The following is a 22,037-nucleotide window of genomic DNA, read 5'->3' as shown; positions in this document are numbered from 1 at the left end:
ATCGCTCACACTGGAACCAACCAACGGTGCTCCCTGGCTTTTACAGCCACACCACAAAGTTTAATGTAGATTTAAGGCCTTGGAAAGACTTTGTCTTCCTCAGCAACACGGAGCATTACAGGAATGCTAAAGGGCTCACCTTAGCTAGGCAGCACTATGGACCTTCTCCTGCCTATGGAAGAATCTGCCAAGGGGGCCAGGGTTACACACAGAGCAGTGCCTCTATGATACACTGTTCTGTATGCCACCGAATATGAAGGTAAATTAATCACATTGATAAGTAAGATTTTAAAGCTACAAAATAATACAATGCACATTAATTAATTTTAATACTTTGTCTTGCTCAACATATCAGAATCATTTACTGAACTGCAAGTGGAAAGGATAGTTAAAAAAAAAATCCACACATAAACCAAGCCCTGGAACCCACAGTGTTGCAATCTTCCCAGAGGCTTTGCTGTATTGTGCTTTCTTCCTTTCCTACAAATGAAATTTCTTCTTTCTACCCCTTCTGGCTGCAAAGATAACCTTCACAGCACAAACCAAGGTACTAGCGTCATTCTGCTACTGCAGCCAGCCAGACTAGAACAATAACACCAGGAGAGGTGTGAACTTCCTCCCTTTGGCTTAATAGGGTGTTAACTGTGAAAGCTAATTATTTAAATGTTTAAGAGAGGACTATCATCACAGTTAACCACTTTGCTGCTGAACAGCAGGCAGGGACATCTGTCCATCTCCAAGCACCTCACTCTGGATGGCACCCACATGGTCATTCCAGAAAGCCAGCTTGGCCCCCCATCACTGCTGGCTGTCCCTCACCTCCAGCACTGACTATTCCCTCTCTGTGCTACCATAAGGCATTTGGGACTTGTGAATTGGCAAAGGATTACTATTGATCTGGCTCAGTTTGATGAACTAGTTGAGAAGAGAACATCCAGGCAGCAGGCATGGGACAGGGCACCCCTCAAGCTACAGCTGCTGCCAGAACCCTTGTGCCACACAACTTCCAGCTTCAGCCCTTGAGCTTGCTGCAAAGCCCAACAACGCAACCAGGACTGACTGCCTTTTGGGGACAACGAGCCCATAAACCCCTTGGCAGACATGCAGTTTGCCTCTGCGCTGCCCTAGGCTGCTCCTAAGACTGAAATTGCTTAGCCCATTGCAAATCCTCAGGCACAGCCTTGGTAGCAGCTTGATCATGTGAAATCCCAGCTGTACCAATGCTGCCAGGTTCACCTGTCCCCACAGCTGCTCCAGAGCTAGCTCTGCTCCACATTCAAAGCTTGGTCACCCCTTAGGCTACATCACTCATGTTCTCAGTGATGCTACTTCATTTCAAATCAGGATGTTAATTTATTATTTAGTGTTGTTCTTTAACCTGCTAACATCCTAGAACATCAAACCACTCTGGCCTTTGTGAGATTTCAATCCTTTCAGTACTCCGTGATCAAAATTCATATAAGAATCTCTTTTTTCTAGTCAGCAAGTAAAAGGCATCTACATGCCCTCTACAGATAAGAGACATATACCACCTTGGAAGTGGTAAAGAGCCTACTTCTGAACAGGAGAACTTTGTTTACTTGACAAGGCAACCGATTTTCATTGCCTCATCCCTGCAGGATGATTATACCCTGGGTTTTTTCTGTCCCTGCCAAACCAACACTGTTGAAAAGACCTCAGGAATCTGAAACAACATTCCCCCGGGGAAGGCTCCAGAATTGCTAGCAGCCTGCACTAGTTGATTTATTGTCAGCTGCTAGGAAGCTCACAACTTCTAGCATTCTCCTTATCTCCCAAATTTTTTGAGAATCATGCTTCTCTTCTGGTTTGTTTTCTGGTTTTTGGGGGGTTGTTTGTTTGTTTGCTTGGTTGGTTGGTTATTTTTGATTTGTTGTTGTTTTTTCCAAACAAAGTTGTTGACATGAAGCTTAAAAGAAAAACAGTAACCCCTCCCCCCCTTTTTTTAGGTCACATAACTCTAAGCTAATTTCCATTATTTTGAACAATGGAGCTTGTGGTATCCCTTGTTATTCTTTGTGGAGGGTATACAGCAAGCTCTAGAGAGACTGGTTACTATGGCAGCTCTGAGCTGTTTGACAGTGTTATAATGTTTGCTGATGCTTATTAATTTATCAGAGTGGAAAAAAATGAATAGCTCATACTGACACCACTGGGGAAACTAAAAGCCAGATCCTCTAGGCTACATAAAGCACTAGTGCTGAGCAATGGAAAGGAAGATGAGTAGCCAGTAAAAGCTTTGCAAACCTCAGATTTGGGACCATTTTGGAACAGGCCATGTCCTCGTGCATGCTCCTGTATTTTCCAAGTTCTGTTACCAAATTAAAGGGGCAAAACTAACAAGCACTGAGTATCTCTGAAATCCGCAGAAGCTGTATATAAGAGACAGCAATAATCCCAAGAACAAAACCCTCCAACTGAGAATTGGTTCCTTATTTACCATGAAACTGTAATCTTTTCTCAGAAATTACTGAAAAGAGAAAGCTTTTTAAGCTCATCCTTTACATGTTTCCCTTTATTGGCAATACAAAAATTGCCTTTGAGCTTTCTCATTCCTTCCCACTATTTCTGCATATATATATGCAAATTATCGTGCAGATTTCCCTTCACTGAGTATACTACATATCTCTGAAACAGTTGGCAGACCCCTGGGGGGGTGTTGCCCAGACAGCTGTGCAATCAGCTGAGTAAATCAGCTAATTAAAGAAACAAAGAAAATGCAAAAATTATTAAAGACAGACTCTGGCTTACAGCATTGTTCAGCACCTCTGTATCTAAAAAAGCACAGCAAGCACCAAGCATGGGACAGAATAAAGGTGCAGTCAGTGAATGAACTATTGCACAAGTGACAATGATGACATTTTCTCTCAAACACTAATCTGGGATTCTATGGTATTTATGCTTTGTAGTTTAAATCAATTTAACATAAATTACTCCAGCGTTTTATTTTACAATTACAAAAGAGCGAAATGTAATGTTGGTCTCATAACTGATTTCTGTATGTAAAGAATGGTCATTAACTTCTGCTTGACCTTAGGTGTAGAACTAATATTGAATTTGCACAGAGGAACTCATTATGCTGGTCTAGTTTCCATGCAGAAAAATAAGTTCCCGAGGGTCTCAGTGCTACAAGCCATTTCTCAGATCTCAAATAGGAAACAGGACTCCCAAAAATGATGCAAAAACGTTTCCTCTCATTGCAGAGTTTATCAAAAGGAACAGATAACAGCAAGGGTCAGAATCTGCCATCTAAACAAGAGCAAAGCCAGGGAGGTAAGAAAGGAGGCTGGCAGATGTAGATTTGGTCTTGCTGACCCCCACACCATTAAGGTGCCATTCCTTCCCACTGCATCTGTATGACCACAGGAAGAACAAACCTCAGTTTAAACGAGGCATTTTTTAATAGATAATCAACTATTGTTGATTTATGTGGCCAGAGAAGGTTTGGTTTCCCATGCCTGGCCCTTTGTGATGCATACAAAGATAAAGCCACATTTTTACACCCACTTTGTGAACATATGAAGTCGTATTTTTTATCAGGGGAAAAAAAGTTGAAAACCACACGCAAACACACTAGGATTACTACAGCAACAGATAAAACCAATTTTTTTTGTACCAATAGCAGCTCAAGGAAAACTATTTAATGTCTGAATGCAGAAAGTTTTAATTTTTACCCAGTACTTTTAGACATTTGTTCTCATGTGCATGATATTTAAAATAAAAAAAAAAAATTCACGTGGCAGTGAACGTATCTATAGCAGTGTTGCCTGAAACAAGATGATGGAAGGATGGAGAAGAGCCCATTATGTGATCAGAGAATGACTGCTGGGAACAGATCAAACAAGAAGGTAAGGGCAGTTGTTGAGCAGGCTGGTGCAAAGTGAAACACTGCTCTCTATTCCATGGAAACACCCCCCAGGCATGGCCAGAAAAGGAGCAGGAAACAAAGAGGACTTTGAATAAATAAATTTTGTGAACTCACTGTAAATGCCTCTCAAAAAGCCCTAGCAAAAAAACCACTCACCTAGAGGATGGCTTTTTTTTATTTTGCACTACTGCTGTCTTTCCCACCGTACTGTGCTAACCCTTTTTGCGTATGAGCAAAATATCTTTCACCTATGCAGCTATTCTGCATTGCTCATTTTTTCTATGTGAGGACCTTACAGATCACACAGGAAAAACTACACACAAAGTTCTACAACAACTGCAAAAACAAAACCACAAACTGCCAAAATCCCTCTCATCCTAATTCCCACCAGAGAGCTCTTTTTTTTCTTTTTCCAAGACTCAGAATCCATTCTGCCTTATATCAGCTATTGAATACACATAGGCTGTCAAGTATCCTTTGTAGTCCTTTCACTGATTTTGTCCAGGGACTTCCCATCCCCAACATTGCCCAGGGTGGGCACAAAGCAGGTGATCACAGATTCAGTCACAGCACATTAGAGCTCTGTGTGTGTGTCACACACAGAGTTCCTGAGCAGCCAACACCAGGAGCACCATTCCCCAGGGCTCGGAAGGGGACCGCCCTTTTGAAGTGCTGTCATTTTCTTGGTGTGCTTGATCTCAGGAGTAATGGAAGAAACCCATGTGCTGCAACAAGACATTGGTCCCTAAGGGCAGGGATTCCCTTCAGTAAGGCCTAAAATGTTTTAAAAGCATTACTTAAAGACGTCAATGTTATTAGAATCATAGAATATGCAGAGCTGGAAGGGACCTATGAGGATCACCAAGTCTAACTCCTGGCCCTGAGCGGGACACCCCAAGAATCACCACCATGTGTGTGAGAGCATTGTCCAAACACTTCTTGAACTCAGACAGACTTGGTGCTGTGATGACCTCCCAGAGGAGGCTGTTCCAGTGCTCAACCACTCTCTGGGTGAAAAACCTTTTCTTGATATCCAGCCTAAACCTCCCTTGACTCAGTTTCATGCCATTCCCTTGAGTCCTGCCACTGGTCACGAGAGTGAGGAGATCAGTACTTGCCCTTCCACTTCCCCTCATGAGGGTGTTGAAGGCTGCAATGAGGTCTACCCTCAGTCTCCTCTTCTCCAGGCTAAACAAAACAAGATTACCTCCCTTACTTCAAGACCTAAAATCCTTAAAGCACAGCGTAACTTTTAAAATATTGCTAGCTATGTTTTTCAGGTGAATCTTTTATTGTGAACCACATTTCAGTGGGCAGAGGAAAAGTAAAGATATAGTTATCATGACCTAACACAAGCATGATACTCCTGCACCTTCATTTTGAGTGGCCATTCCTCCAGGGTGAATGCTATTAGTACCATTTGAAGAAGAACTCTCATTTTGCACATTTTGATAATTCTGACCTTCATTTTAAACAAGTGAATGCTTGGAGGAATTTGAAGTTGTAACAAAATAACGTCTTACTTGAGTAAGAGATATTGTACATCTGCTTGTTCATAAAACCTGCAAATTCAATGGCATAACACAGGACATTCAGATAGCCAAATGACAAAGTTTTTGCTAATTATGGTGTAATAAAGAAGTCTCACAAGGATCTGTGCTACTTGGGGAAATGGGCTGAATGGTAAAGATGAAGTTTCCTGAGTTAACAAAGCTGATAAAACTACTGTCCAAAGAGTCTTTCTGGGCTCCTTCCCACATCTCTCTACCTCCTCACTCTAATAAGAAGCTGACACCCTCACTTTGTGCCAACTCTAGCACAGGCTGCTACTACACTATAAGCTGCTCTGACTGCCCTATCTCAAAAATAATTCAATAGATACAGCAAAGATGATCAGATTTAACAGACTAGATTTGGTATGAGGAATGACTACCAACATAGCTTGGAAATGAGACAACTCACAGGGGTAAGACAGATGTGGACAAAATCTTGAATAGTATGATGATGATCAGGAAAAGGATAATTCACCACTTTCTGTTACCAAAGAGCTATATCACAACAGAGTGGGGGGCATGGGGAATGTGTTTAAAATAAACAAGAAAAAAATACACTTTCACATACCACACACTTGAATCGTAGGACTTGCTGACATAAGAGACGATGAAGGTAATTTGATAAATTAATGAAGAAAAGGTCCAGTGAGGTCTACCTAACACAACAGTGTGGGTACGGCAAAATCCCTCTATCATAGGCTGGTAAATGCTGAGTACATACATCAGAAGGACTGTTTGTACTTGTTCTGTTTCTCTACTTTAAGCATCCGCTACTCATCACTCACAGTAGGATCGGAGCTGGCTGGACTTATAACCTGACCCAGCCTGACTGTTCTCATGTGTTTAACCGGTCTGACATTGCCTGGAGTGTGTTTGAGTCGAGTCACGCAATCAGCTCTGACAGCCGTGCTGTAGAGGTGGTGCAGTCGCTGGGAAAAGGAATAGCTGTTCACAGCTTGCTTTTCATTCATGTCGGCAAAGCTCAAGCCCCAGTGACTGCTTCATATTGAATCGTCTGCACAGAAATAAAAATACTAAGGAAATCATATAGGCAGTTAGGTTCTGACAGAAGCAATTCAAAAGAAAAGGGGAAGGGTGGATACGCATATATATATGTCAGAATACGGTAGAGGCAAGCCAGAAGATCTCAAATATGAAGCTAATACATTGCAAAAGTCATCTTATTATAAAATTATTATAAATAAAATGTAAATGAGCTGTTGAAAAAAATCAATAGAGGTAGTCAATTCAAAAATGGCATGACTAAAATGCATCTAATTATAGAGTGGAAACTTGAATGTCATTCTTAAGAGGGACCAAAACAACACACAAGTGCTAGGGCTTTTGTGGCTGCCCTGCCCTTCACAGTGGGAGGAAAAAGCCTCCACAGCCCTGCCGCAGCAATGCCTGGGGAGAAGCTGCAGTCACCCTCTTCCTACCTCATCCATACTTTGTCAGCTATTATCTTAATTAGCCTCTGTATTCCTAAAAACAAAGACCAGAGCCATGTTCTTATCAATTGATCCTTTGAACTAATAAAGTTATAGAAATTCTTTTAGGCATAAAGGGATTTGCTGGGTGATGCCATGGGGTGCAGCCAGGTTCATGTACAGAAATGCTCAGCATCTTGTTTGTGGATGGGATTAACGCCAGTACAAAGCACCTACCTGACAGGTTTTGATCAGTTCAGATGTACCCGTGTAGCTATGCCACCGGCTAAAGCCTCCAGCCTCAGGCTATTTGCTGCTTTTCATCCTTGTTTTAGCTACCATCTCTAACGCATAACAAACATGTCATGAGCCATGACGAGAAATTGAGATAAATGCCAACCCCTGCAAACCTTTAGACTAGAGGCTGCATTTCTATTATGTTTCAGCACATCTGCAAAAGCCATCAGAAGCCAGCAAGGTATAAACAAACACAACAATTTAATGCCAAGTGCCTGCAATTAAAGACAAAATTTCACTTCTGCTCCAGTTACTTGCTTCGCCAGACCTTTTACCAAACCACAGAAGACATCATTTCATCTGTTTATTTCTAAGGTTAGGCAAGAACAATTTCAATGTATTTTTATAGGCCACAGAGAAGTGCACAAGCTCGTTTCCCCCACTTAGGTCACCTTTATCATGAGAGCTTTATTCTAATGAAATATAAATGTGCTTCCAAGTCAAGAGCGTTACTGAGGTCCATCAAAGTTTCTGAATTACAGACCTTTATTTTACCATGTTCTGGTTTTATTTGCAAAGAAGTTAAAAATGCTGAGCTCCCTCTGCATGAGGGCTCACAAGTACCTCTGTCAGCCTTGCTATCAGAGTGGTTTACTTGCAGTACACATCTGGAACATAGAAACTGAGCTTTTTTCCACAGCACAGAAGTTTTTGATTTTTCAGGTTCCTGATTTTTCCTTCAGCATCTGTCAGCTTTATGAGTTTCTCCTATTCTTCTACCCCACAGTAAAAACAGAAGAATGCCTCTTGGGGAAAGGTATTCTACCCCACACCGCTCTGGGTTTTTATTTACTGGTAGCTGACATTCTCCATCAAGTCAGATCCTGTACTAGCAAGAATTTGATACTCTGCCCTACTCCACAGCAGGCTCAGGTGCCTACCTTGGTTTTCAAAACTTTCTGTCAGTAGATACAGTGTTTAAGTCTCTGAGACAGACAGAACTCTCACAGTTGTAATTACTACTTCACCTATGCAAACCCAGATTCATTGAAAACAAAAACAGTTTCACACAGGTAACCAAAGGCAATATTATCCCCCCTCCAAACATAGCAAACCTTCCTACTTGGAACCTCTTCACCCTTTGCAGCAGGATCTGTGGTGTTTGTGTGCATGTATAGATAACACTTTCCATGCAATACAACATAGTGATTACTGCAGCAGTCCTAGACAAGTAAGACAAAGGTTTTAATCACCCAGTTTTTCTAGCACAATATCCAGAAATTAAAGCAATTCAGGAACAAATTACCTAGTCTTTGCATAAAGCAAAAATACCTTCTTCTTTTTTTTTTTTTTTTCCCTCCAACTGGTAATGCTAACCAGCTATCTAGAGGAAGTATTTTGAAACACTGCAATTTAAAAACCACCAAACCACTGCACAACAGCTTTGAGTTGTGGGCTGCTGGTCTCTAGGAAAGGTTTTGGTTAATGAACCGAGTATCCACTGCAGGCAGGTTCCAGCCAGCAGGTTAGGACCATGCCTGTCACCTGCCCTCCCCACTCATGAATTCCAGGGTGGATGAGCCAAGCACCCACACCATTCACACACCAGCCTGGAAGCTCCCCAGGGCAGCTGGCCCACAAGCCGTGTTTCGCTCATTTCAAAGCAAAAGAAACTATTTGTCTGATCTCCGGGGGCTTGTTTCCTGGAACTATATGGAGTCTTGGAGAGGGTTAGAGGAACAATATCTTTGACAGATGCTGTGGCTTTCAGCTCCAGAATTACGTTCTCTGAAATATGCTTCACTTCGCCAGGCACAGCATACCACAGCTTGATTGCTAACAGTAACTGCTATGTTGTGAATTTACCATCAGCAATGAAATAAGCATAATCAACCACCTAATTTACTCTGCACCTACTGTACTAAAGGCATTAACTTAGCTTAGACCTTACAGTTATGCCTGATCATGTACCCATTTTTTATAGTCATCCAAGATGAGGCATAAAGAAATGCAAATTTCAACAACAAGCATGCACTAGCTAAACTGACTAAAGAAGTATCTTTTTTTCAGATCTAAAAAGATATTTAAAGTGTTTACATTAATGTATTAGGAAAGTCTGGACAGAACTGCGAAGGTCTATAGGGAGCTTTGTTTATTTAAGGCTGTGATTTTTAACTAAAATATTTTTACCTACTCAGTGTGGGTTGTACACTAGTATAAAGGAGACTCCAAGAGATATCCTCCTTCCCATTTTCATCTCCTGCACCTCATTCCTAATTCAACTCCCACTCCATTTTCTATTAAAACAACCTTTTATGTAACAATCCACCAAAAGGAAATGAGAGGCTAATTCAGGTTAAAAACAACTAATTTTGAGAAAAGAGTTTTATTTATTGCTAGTAGCAGCAATAGCATTTGCTGACACAACTGCTGAGAAGCTGGGAGATTTCTTACACCCATATAAGCAGTAAGTAAAAAGTACATGGCACCACACTCTTAGCCCCTTTGACAGCAAAAGATAATATTACCTTGAGCCCTTCTTTAAAATAGCCTGTTTTTCTCTGCACTCAGTCAGGGCAGGAGGATTTCCATGTTCAGCCATTCAGCCAGTATAAGTCAGGTGGGACTGGGGTGATACCACGTAAGGGCAAATAGCTGAGAGGTGTTAACATCATCAACTACTACAGCAGTTTCAGAGGCAAAGATACTACACAAAAGCAATTCAGGTATGAATTCACACTTACATTTGTGTTCACTTCCTGCAGATTTACACCTGCAGATGACTCTGGATGTAACCCATGGATACCTCTACTTCCGGACAAAAATGCGTCCAACTGTGTCTCGAATATTTTTATCATACTTACATTTTCACAAGAAAAGATTTTCCAGAAACACCTGCCACATCTGCTCGATGCCTCCAATTTAAAATACCATGATGTGTGTTGCTCATGTGTTGTGTGTAATAAATTTTGTGATGTACTCATAAGTCACAGATAAACATATACAGATATTATGATGCAGTATTATTAACAGGTCAAAAAATAGCTCAAGAAGTGCAAGATCCACGATCTTGATTTCTCAGAAAAATCACTGAGGATCAAAGAGATGCTCAGTGACAACACTCCCAAAGACCTGAATGGCTTTGGGAACCACTAAAAACTTAAGGCAACTCCACCTATGTTTTACTCTAGAAATACAATGCAATTTCCTAGAGATTAACTGCTCTATATATGAAGACATCAGAGAGTTAACCCTGTATAGAGTCAAGTTTGGCCAAGTAGGTCTTGTTAGTTCCCATGCAGTGCTTGGAAAACACAGATCCTTTGCTTCCACTCCAGCTCAGCAATGTAGATACCACTTTCTGAAGCATCTGTGCAACCAAACCCTGACAGAGCTGAGATGGCCACATATTTCAGTGCCTTTGCATTGTAACAGCAGCATTTGCTATAAATGCTTTTACTGTCAGAGACTTTCAATTATCCATTTACCTTTCCTCTTCTACTGCCCCAATCACAAAGATTTCCTTTACAGCCATAAAAATGCCCAGACAGGAAAGGACACTTTTGTGCATGAAGTCGTCCTTTTGCTTTAGCATAAAGAAAAACACCTGGATGAGCAGGTAAAACACAGGTATAAGGAAAAGATGACAGTACGAGATACTGAGCCATAAAAAAATAATAAGAAACTTATCAAGATCTTTGTCTTAAATGTAACTGAAATAAAGACATCAGCTTCTTTCCTAAAGTGCCAGCCCAGAGAAAATAGTGATTTTTGCCAGAAAGAGACCCAAGTTCAGATTCACGTGATTTTACCACAAAACACCAACTTTATTAGCTAGTTTATTAGATGTGATGTGATGTGATGTGATGTAATGAGCTAGAGGAAAAGAAGCTTGACTGTAATTGCATTGTGCTATATACACAGATTCTCCATCACTATCTTTGCTTCCCCCGTTAATAAGACAGCAATGACAATTCAAGTACTTCAATAAATGACAAAAGGGAGCAGTGTTACAAAACCCCCTCTGAAATCCAGCCTTACTCACCTGACTTCCTTGCTTTCAAGGCAATGACAGCAGCCAGTTCTCTTTGTACCTGAAACATCAGGAAAAGAAAGGATGGTTATAGTTGCTAGTACAGTCAAGCAAAACAAAGTTCAACACTGGTAAAATACCAGCTATCAATTCTTTGGAGCAGTCAACTGCACATGGAATTATGCAGGTATCTGGTTTTGAAACTCCAGTCAGTTTTCCTAGCAAATCTATTTCCTTTTCAGCTGGGCATTCTGTGACAACTCTTTTGTTTTTAATTTAATTTAATGTAAATACCACACATTCCTTAGGGAGTGGGCAATTCAGTAGCCCGACCTGCCATTTATTTGCACAGCATATCTGTTTGACAAGTACACACTTGAAGTTTCTCCCTTTCCTTGTTACATATTTGTTTTGCCTCTGATGAGCACACTGTAATGCTGGATTTAATGTGTGACTCTAGGATATAAGCAAGTTCTCCATGCTGAGGTTTGTCTGAGGTTCATGTATATAATTTATATTAACTTTTTGGATCTTTCAGGAGGAAACAACCTCTCCTAACAGCATTGCTGAGTGTTTCAGGACTAAAATTTGACTTGAGATGAACATGCAGAAGTCAGAGCTATCTGATTTTCAGTATTACAGGTTATCTCACTGGCCTGTGATGACAGAGCCCTGCCAAGCTAGCCAGCTCCATTCCTTGCCCTCTTGTCTCTGCATTCTTCATATTTTCCCTATACTGTCTACAAGGGCAGCTACTGCCTCTTTTGCCAGCTTAACTCTACACCCACTTTTCTGCATAGGTCAATTCCTTTTTCTGTGCATTATTCTTACGCTTCAGACTTCTTCACCACCATCATCTGTCCCACTGTAGCTGCTTGCACGTGGCCTACAGCACTCCAGGCACTCTGTCCTGCATACATCTCAGCTCTTCTCCTCCTCTGCCCCATCCACACTCTCAGACTCTTTGAACACCTCTCATCTTCTTCCAGTTTCCCAAATTTTCCTAACACAGCCTGCCTTTAGTATTAAAAAAAATTTTTAAAAAAAGGGTCATTTCAACTATTTTTTGTAGGGATTGTTTGACCCCTCTGTTCAAAGTCTCCAGCAGTGCATACTAGCCATCTTGTCTAACAGACCTGTGCAAAGTTCAAGGCTATTCTGCAGTGGGAGTTTTGACATCCAGTTTCTGAAAGCATGTAAAATTTCAAACATCATTCACAAGATGTGGTTTGATCAGAATAAGGCACAAAGCCCAAAAAAGATCCCCAAAGTAATACAGTTACTAACAACTGTCAACATCCCACTCTCATGACTCTGAAGAAAAGTTTGAAAATGTGAAAGAAGAACAGTTAATATTGTATTGGTCTCTGCAGAAAGACAGAATAAAACAAGTCAGGGTATCTCAGCACAATGATAACTCCAGCACCCACTGATGACATATTCAGCAGCCACCCAGCAGTACGCTCTACATGTGTCAGAAGGCCATTATACCAGAGGCCACATCCTTCCTCTGCTTGCATCCTTCCTTCCCTTGTGGCAAAGGACCAAGGAGATTTATTTTGCTGTCCTTGCAAGGTACAAGGATCTTTTCTATTCCTTAATGTTGCCCTACTGAGAGGGACAGAGTTTTCTGCCACTCCAAGCAGGAAAATATGAAGGCAGTGCCCTGGTTTTCTTAAATGTCATCCTGTTTCCAGCACAATTGTGCAAGATGGCAGTATTACCATCCCTTCCTTCCTTCCTGTACACTCATTCCCATGTCTGGAGAAATGTTATTCATGGCTAATGTAAGCATAAACTGAAAGTAAAATGGGAATGAACAGTTCTTCCATGGAAAAACAACTTGTGTGCTTGCTTGCAGCAATTATTATACACTAGTAATATCACATACAAGCTATCCAGAGTTAGAGGGGGATTTTCAATAAAAGCCAAAGTTGTTTCTGAATAGCGCCACCACAACTTTTCATGGTTACACTGCTCAGAGCCTCTCCATTAAGTTCAGCAGGAGATACCAGTGTTGATGCTTTGATTCTGGTCTATTCTCACAGTTACTGACAGTAAGAAAGAGTGCACTGATGTCTCATCTCTACCTTTTAGCATTTAATGAATACATTATCTCAAGATTAGCCTTAGAAGACACTACAACCTGCAACAACTGTAAACATATCACTTAACCCAATCAAATTGAAAGATGCAAATCTCTCCATGAGTGTGAAGAAAAATCCTTCTCTCAGAAGAAAAGGCAGCATTGTGGCATCCTGCAGTTATATTTGCAGTATTACTTTTGCTTATAAGGTGGCACTTGTTAAGTTTGAAAGACAGTGCTAAAATCCCAAAGGCTGTTTTTCTATATTTTGTCTATGTTAAACAAAATATCCCCTTGCTTGCTGTGTGCCAGGAATGCAGCTGTAATATTACTTAACCTGAGCAAAACCCTTAAGTTAAAGTAGGAGAAAAATATGTTTCTCTAGTGCCACTATTAAGCAAAATTTCTTCATCAAAGGGTTCCATCCTGAAAATCTGAGCTCTTATAGGATTCACTCCAATCACAAAGAATTGGTACTGCTGAGCATCCTTCTGGATTTGATTGGTGTCCCTAGATTTCATAATCTATAGGCTTTTGTCTATTTTAGCATAAATGCACTTGACATCTTTGCTGGACATGCAATTCCTATGCATCATCACAGCAATGGAAATCCATGTACAACATCCATTCCTCACTGCACACATGCTACACGTTATCATACTTCTTCCTAATAGGATTTCAGTTACTGCCTGTTTGAAAAAATCAATAGTTGCACATCACATTGAAGACAATAATGCAGACTCAAAGTAAAATATACATTCGAATAAGAACTATGCCTACTATATTGAGACCTTAAATTTAAAAAAAATGGTTTATACATACAGCTTGTCCCTACAAAGCTACAACTATCTAAATAGTATCCCATTTTGAGTAGCACTGTAGATGTCAAAACTGATTTAGTTTAAAGGCCAGCTTAGCACACAGTATTTACATAAATATTATGAAAGTCTGAAAGAGAACATTTTGAGTGTGTTGTTGGCATGTTATCACGTCTCAATCAGGGGCTTTTATGCAATCTGAACAAAAAGAGTGTGCATACCGAGTGGTACCCACGTATAGCAATATAATAATAATAATGGCCAGTTTTCATGAGCGAAGATCCGGGGAAGGTCTTTACACTTTCCAGCCTGCGCATTGGATTTTTTTAGGTGAGACACAGTGTGCGCGGAACTGAGCCCACCCTTTAATCCTAAGGTTCATCTGCCGGGGCCAAGCGAGCTTGGACGGTGACAGCAAGGTCCTTAGGACGTAGACGGATTGCTTTTCAGGGCTAACGAGCTCCATCTGCCCGGGGAGTGTCCCTGACCGGGAATCGAACCCAGGCCTCGGCGGTGACAGCGCCGCGCCCTTAACCACTAGACCACCAGGGGCTCCCCCAGGTATAGTACTGCGTGATTAAACACAAAAGGTATATTTACGTGGTGAATATTGTCTTCAGAGAATATAGGTAGAGATTTTTGAAAAATAAATCACAACTATTGCTCTTCTCTTATCCACGAATCTGGTCATTTATAACAGCAAGCGTAGTTGTGCATCCAGCAGACAGTGCATACCACCTCTACTTTTTTCCCTTCTCTTTTTTCTGCCCTCAGTAGTCTTTCGTGAAACAGTATTCCAGATGTCAATGTGCCAAACAGGACTTCAGATTTCGAGATGAAGTGCCAAACCTTACAGAATTTCAAAATTAAATCCTGTAGCAGAAATCTCTAAACAGCAGGGTTTTGAAAAACCAGAAGAGTATAGTTCACATTCTTGCATCTAAAATTACAATAGTTTGATGGGCTCTAAATAAAAGTAGTATCGGCTGAAGCCTTAAAGTACCAGAAATACATTTTCCAGATACACTTCATTAACATCCTGACACTCCTTTCTGTTTCACCACAAGGTAAGGTAAAAACTTTGCAGTGAAAACACTCATAGTTATCTCTCAGTGCTCTGGTTTTAGCAGACAGAATATTGAATATGAAGCTGCTCTTCAGGACATGACATGGGATACATGACAGCTCTGGAATGCTTTTTTAAACCCAAGAGTAATCATTGCATTTTCTTAAAAATTCATGACCAAAAAGATTATGTCATGCAAATGTATTTCCAAGGGCATTTTGCACTGCGTGCATGTCAGCTGCCTTTACAATTTAAGTTTGATGGTGTTGTTGATGCCTTGCTGTAATGGAGCATATGCTATGAGCATATAATTTGATAGGTTAAAAGAGTGATTTATATTTTAGGCACAACTCCAGTGTTGCTTGGGCTGAATCTTCAAAATCAGTTTAGGTTTGAAAATTTGGGACTTTAATCCCCCACGAAAGAAACGCTGGCATAGAAACTTTCTTATGACCTGACAGGAATGTTTTATTCCAAGAAAAGCAAAAAGAAAAAGAGAAGAGAGAGCAGTGTGATTTGTACCTCTAAACCTCCAAAGTCAACCGTAATCTTGGACTGCTTTAGTGTTGTCTGGAAGTAGGGGTTTGGGGTTTTTTTCCCACTTCTGAGATACTGGTGTGGAGGGTATCATGGACAGGATTCTGAATTACAAATTCTTCAAGGAAGACTGGTTTGATTGTGTGCAAAATAAACATCAGTGAGCCAAAAGCCATAGTGAACACATTTCCAGCCATGGCTAATACCTTCACTTTTGTTTCTTTTTTCCCCATATAAATTCTGAAGTTGTTAGTAAAGAAAAAAAAAAGTGAACCTGTATACTGGGGAGTTCAGCCCTCTGTTGAATGGTGTAAGCTGAGGGTTCAAATTTCCTTAGACATAAAAAGGCTCTCCTGTAAAGTCGCAGAGAGAGCCTTAGATCACATCTAGTGTATGAAGGAAAAGCAGTATTCTAGAGGGATGAAAGGCAAAAGTTCATATACAGATGTTAACATTTGGAGGATTCTGCTCTGGTCTTGTGCCTTTTCTCCGGGGTGGACTAGAAAATCATTACAGAGAGCCCTCAAAGTTCTGTGGAAAATCAGAAAATGCAGGAGAAAAGATCAGACTTCTTGAAATCACCATGGCAATAAATGGGCTCAGGCCATCTGGAGGTGCAACTGCCTAATTTTTCTTTAGCTAGTTAGCTACAGTAATAAAATGGTTCATTTAAAAAAAAACCCTGTCCATGTGCCTACTGCTGGAATCATTCAGCATGTAGTTCAAAGGTTTGACCTTGCAAGTTAGATGTGAAACACTCTGAATTCACTGTCAATTAGGTGTTTGAGGATATGCATGGTACTTAAGTGTATCCAGCAGCAGTTAGATCTAGTTCTTAAACTCAGAAAATCACTTTGTTTTGTTGAGTACTTCTCTTTTTTTTAACTGACAAAATCCCCATTATTCTATTTTTGAGAGGCAAAGCTTTTGAGGGGTACTGGCAATGTTTTATTGAGTTGGTAGATTTTGAGTTTAAAGATATAACTTTGCAGAAAGTATTTAGTGTTTTCCTATTTTTGATTTCTATGGAACTAAAAATGGGGGGTATTGAGGTTCTGAGTTCACCTTTAATTTTCAGTTAAGAACAAAAGGTAAATAAAACAAGGAGTTTGAATATAGAAAAAATCTGAAAAAAAAAATTAAAACACAGCCTTTTCTCATGTCACACATTTTAAATTATTTTTGCATAAGTTTGAGCATACGGAAACATTGGCTTTTCAAACACATTACAAAATTTCTTTTGTAAAGACATTTGTCTTTAAAAAATATAAATTCTCCCTCCCATTTTTCATCAGTTTCAAGATGGTGCTTTACTTATTTTTCTTAAAATAGCTCTTGTCCTCATGCCTTTTTCATAATAACTTCACCCAGCTTGCTTCACTTTCTTCTCTGTACTTTCTCATGTACCCAAAACAGAACGTGTGACATTCACAGAATCATACAATCACAGAATGGTTGAGGTAGGAAAGCACCTCTGGAGATCATCTGATTCAAACCACTGCTCAAAAGCAAGGCCAGCCAGAGCATGTTGCTCAGAACTGTGTCCATCTGAGTTTTCAACATCTCCAAGGACCAAGGATGGAGAGTCCACTACCACTCTCCTGTAACCTGTTCTACTGTTTGATCACCCTCACAGTGAGTAAGTTTTTTGCTTATGTTTCAGTAGAATTCCTTTAATTTCAGTTTGTGCTACTCCTGTCACAAGATGTCACTGAGAAGAGCCTGGTTCCATCTTCTTTATTGCCTTCCATCAGGTATTTGTGTACATTGTTAAGATTCTTCCATGGCCTTCTGTTCTCCAAGCTCCACTCCCAGTTCTCTCAGATTCTCCTTTTAAGTCAGATACTCTGCTCCCCTGACTATCTTCGTGGTCATTTGTATACACTCCAGTACATCCATATTTTGTACCTGCAGTTCAGAACTGGACCCAACACTCCACATGTGGCACACCAGTGCAGAGTAGAGGAGAACAACCACCTCCCTTAGCCTAAGGATAACACTCTCACTAACGCAGCCCAGGAGGTACTTGCTTCCTCTGCCACAAGGGCACATTTCTGGTTCAACCAGCTGTCCACCAGGACCCTCACTCTTTTTCTGCAAAGCTGCTTTGAGCAGCCTGTATAGAAGCCTGAGGTTATTTCTCCCAGATTCAGGACATGGCATTGCCCTTTGTTGATCTTCCTGAGAATCCTGTTGGCCCATCTCTCCAGACTGTCAAGGTCCCTCTAAATGGCAGCACAACAACAGAATGATTTAGGTTTGAAAAGACCTCTAAGATCATAGAGTCCAGCCGTTAACCCAGCACTACCAAGTCCACATGTCCTTAAGTGCCACATCTACAGATCTTTGACATGCCTTTGAGAATGGCGACCCAACTATTGCTCCCAGTTTTGCATCACCCGCAAGCTTGCTGAGTATACACTCTGAAATCATACAGATTCCATTAAATTGAGTGAATCTAGCTTAACTTTCTGAAGGCCTGTCTGTCTGCATCTTAGAACAATGATCTTACAAAAAGATAAACAAGATGTACCAACTTCTGGCAGAGACAGGATAAACTGTTGCTTATTATGGTGAAGTTTACTAAGACTAAACATAGTTGAAAAGTCAGATACTCATTCTTTCCAGGTGGGTCTCCTCATAATTTTATGATAATCTACACCAGGATTGCTGAAGCCATCTCCTTCCCTTTGCCTCCCACCCCATCATTGCCTTCACATTGACATACAGTTGACCAAGAGGGTCTGAGTGTAAAGCACATGACACAAAAATCACCATGATCCTCCAAACTGGTATCTCCTGGGCCATGAATAGCATGTATTTGAAGAGAGAAGGCTGTAGCAGTCCTTGTTTGGATTGATTTTAATAGCTTTGGAATTGCACACTAAGGCCTCAGTAAAACTTTCCCCTTCCAGAGACTAAAAAAAAGTAGTCTGCATAGACAAACATCTGTTCACTACGACTAAGTCTTTAATTTGAAGGGATCCAAAACATGACAGTATTTCAAACATGATCAGCACAAACTTTGATGCAATGACCTTACCGCAGAAGTGAGACGAGCAAGAATTTCAGCATTGGTTTCTGCCGTATCTTCTATTTTTTGATCAGGCCTTAAAAAATAAAAATAAAAATTTTATCATTTCTTTCATTCTGTTTCAACATCTTTTGATTCATGGAAAGTAAGGAACTATGTAGCCACAGGCACTAATGTAAAAGGGCCTTTGAGATTCCACATCAAAATGATGACTGCAACACGACAATAATTAATTGTGTCAGTAACGACAGAGTACACCCTTTGTCCCTTGCTGTCAGGAACTCTTTTGATCGGACCAACATAAAGCAGTGAGAAAATTCTTCAGCTATAAAAATATGATGAAGGACTAAAGAATGCAGGACCCTCTAGACCAGAGTTGCTTATCCGACTTCATATTTTGTTTTGCTAAAAACATACTCTATCAACAGAGCAAAGAGATTTCCATCTGCCCATCACCCAGCTTTGCTAAGCTGTGGAGCAGCACCTAAGGAATGTAAGCTCATGCAGATGAAAACAGACAACATCAAAATAATTATATTACATGTGTAGTTTGCTATTTAGAAAGAATAACTGAAAGTGAAAATAATACATTTAAGAAGCCATAAATTAACAAACTAAAGCAATAGCTGAGAAGACTATTAGGCTGTCTTGACAGTTACAAGACAGAGAGGCTTCACGTGTCTTTGTTAAAGAGAGGCAGTGCAGGAAGAACCCTTCCAGAAACTGTCCCAGAAGTCTGGCCCACATAGACGGTCTGGCCACACAAAAACTGCAGTGGGCAGTACCAGGATAGGACTGTGTTTTTCTTTAAAACAGTCTAATTCTCACCACCAAAACATCTGTGTTTTAGCTTCTTTTAGAAGCTTTATTGAAAATCAGAAGAAAGATATCAGTATAGGTGTATATATAGGTTAATTCTATGGAAGGAAGTAAAACAAAATGTCCTTGAGATCTTTACTTTTCATGGTATTCCAGAAGCAGTGGCATGCCAGCAAGCTGAGCAGACACACAAAACTGCAGCTGCTGTAATAAACATAAATCCCAGGTATTAGCAGAAGCTTCTGTCTTTGACTAAATTATTTAATTGCTTATGTGCCTTGATGTCCTCAGGGAGAGAGCTGGCAACACATCTGGAATACTCAGCTGGTATATTGTCGTTCTTACATCCCATGTCCAAAAATTCCATTCCTTGATTAAAAAATTAGGGTCAGAAAGCACACAATGACAGATGCATTCATTTTGGGCCAAGTATATTCAGACTAAAATGGTAATTCAGGTTAGAAATCACAATTATTTTCACAACTGCTTTTCTATCCAAAGAAAAACGTGGTTTAATGTTTTCAGTGTTATAAACAGCCCAAAAGAAATAAATGAGTGCATTTTCATTTACAAAGACTGATTTATTCAGGCTTTCTCCTTATAATTTGGAATGAGATTAAAACAGCTGATCTCTTTAGATGCCTATGTTTCTCTACACGTCTGATCTCTTCTGATCTCTCAGAACCAGACTAGGACTTGATTCTTCTACACTGGAGGCAGAAGATAGCAGTTCAGTAGACACAGACACAGATGCAATCTATAAACCCATAACAGTATATAGCACAGCTATTTCCATCTTGGGCCTTTATCATTTCATCTTCAATTTAAAAATACTCTCAGTATTTATCTGCATATGAGCATCAAATACTTCTGAAATAATTTATATACTAAAAATTATTATAAGCTCTACGGAATCAGAGGGGAAGAGCTTATTACGACTCCCAAGCCAGTGGAAAAAAGCAACAGTTATCATTCTAATTTTTTTCAAAAGTAGACAGACAGGACCTAGTAGGGTTGGTACCAAATGGGAGCTCAAAGCCCAGGCAAACTAGCCTAATGCTTATACAGTTCAGTGGCCTGTGAGCTCAGTCTGCTAAACAGACAGATGTGGGGATGCTTGCTCTAGATTTGCATGCAGACAAGTCAGTCTCCATGCAATACCTGAGAGCTGTTTGTGTTCAGCAAGAGCTTTTCAGAAACTCCATAAGGCAGCAACTACACAAATATCCCATCCTGTCTATTTGCACTAAAACCAAATCACTTTTAAGAATGATTACTTCTCTGAAATGAATAAAATGTAAATTCTTTCATCGAGTCCATCAGTAGTTTTGGGAATTAGGTGTTGTTATAGACACCCTCATTTACAAGGAAGGAGATAGAAGCACACAAGGATTAAACACCTGATACAACACCATTGCAGTAATTGGAAAAGAATTCAGGAAGCATTGTATTAGAGCCTAAGTGATCACTCAAGGCTGTAAGGAAGTCCACGGCACACCTTTCAATACAGATTTTTTGTTCCTAGATTATTGCAATATTCACTTCTTTTCTACTCAAGTAGAATTGACTGTGATTAATATCAAGTGTTTAATGACCCCAAGGGGCCTCTGCATCGGTCCCACCTCATCTGACATTTACAGGATCTTAGGGTCTTAGTCCTGTGGAATACGACAACATTAGCCTTCAGATTAGTCTGAGATGCTGAAAATCTGCTATGTCTCAACTTTTTTCCATGGTGGATTCCCCCCAGTGTAGGGAATTTGCCATGGTCAAAAGGCAACAGGGAGCATTTATTCAGGAACCGTAAGTACATCTCAGACTTCAGAACCGTGTTTTCATTGTAAAGCTTACTATAATATTATTTGGCAACACCAGATTACTAAAACTGACCAGAAACAAATATAAATCCATCAAAAATCTGTACAGCAAGTCAAATCTGAGCCATGTTTATTTAATAGCATTTCCAGAATAGCTGCTAAAGGAAGTCCCCAGAGTTCTACTGCCTACTCAAGTGATCAGACTCCTTCTGGGAGAGCAGAACCATGGTACTTCAGAGAGCCACTGAGCTACCCAGCAAGGCTGCTGCCCACCAGCTGCAGAGGAGACAGATCATCTGGCCTCTGGGACCACCAGGAGACATCCAGTGTTGCCTTCTGGTGTATAAGCAAGCAGTAACTTCTGATTTCTTCAAGAGCATGGAATCCCATCAATAAGGGAAGAATTTGTCTATCCCTATGTACATGCAGAATGCCATCAATACAGATTAGGAGAAAAGCTAGGACAGAAAAATGAAAATAAAAACATCAAATTACAAAAAATCCTATGATTTTAACGGTACGCAAAATGGCTTATATATTTGAGAAAAGACAAGTACTCACTGCAGGAAGGAGATTTTAGAATTTCTTTCTTCATGAAAATAAGTATATGGTTTTATTTAACCTGGTCAAATAACTTAAACACTTCATCACACCTATTCCTTTTCAGACTGTGTTCTAGTAGTATGTTATTTGCATCAATTATGAAGAATTTTGAACCTGG

At 40.2% G+C, this 22,037-nt stretch overlaps 1 protein-coding gene across 2 annotated transcripts in view; it reads right to left on the bottom strand.

Annotated features, from left to right (window-relative positions):
- The window catches only part of RAPGEF5 (Rap guanine nucleotide exchange factor 5), a 216,632-nt gene that overhangs the window by 102,462 nt on the left and 92,133 nt on the right, over positions 1 to 22,037 (bottom strand). For both annotated transcript variants that reach the window (XM_050329335.1, XM_050329328.1), the window contains 2 exons: positions 18,690 to 18,756; positions 11,152 to 11,200 (listed from right to left, as the gene is read on the bottom strand). In XM_050329335.1, the coding sequence (XP_050185292.1) occupies positions 11,152 to 11,200; positions 18,690 to 18,756 (116 nt within the window). The remainder of the gene's footprint in view (positions 1 to 11,151; positions 11,201 to 18,689; positions 18,757 to 22,037) is intronic.

The sequence above is a fragment of the Myiozetetes cayanensis genome, unplaced genomic scaffold, assembly GCF_022539395.1.
Source record: "Myiozetetes cayanensis isolate MyiCay16 unplaced genomic scaffold, myiCay2020 scf1, whole genome shotgun sequence".
NCBI lineage: Eukaryota > Metazoa > Chordata > Aves > Passeriformes > Tyrannidae > Myiozetetes > Myiozetetes cayanensis.
Note: the sequence above shows the minus strand (reverse complement) of the source record. Positions and strands in the feature narration are given on the sequence as shown.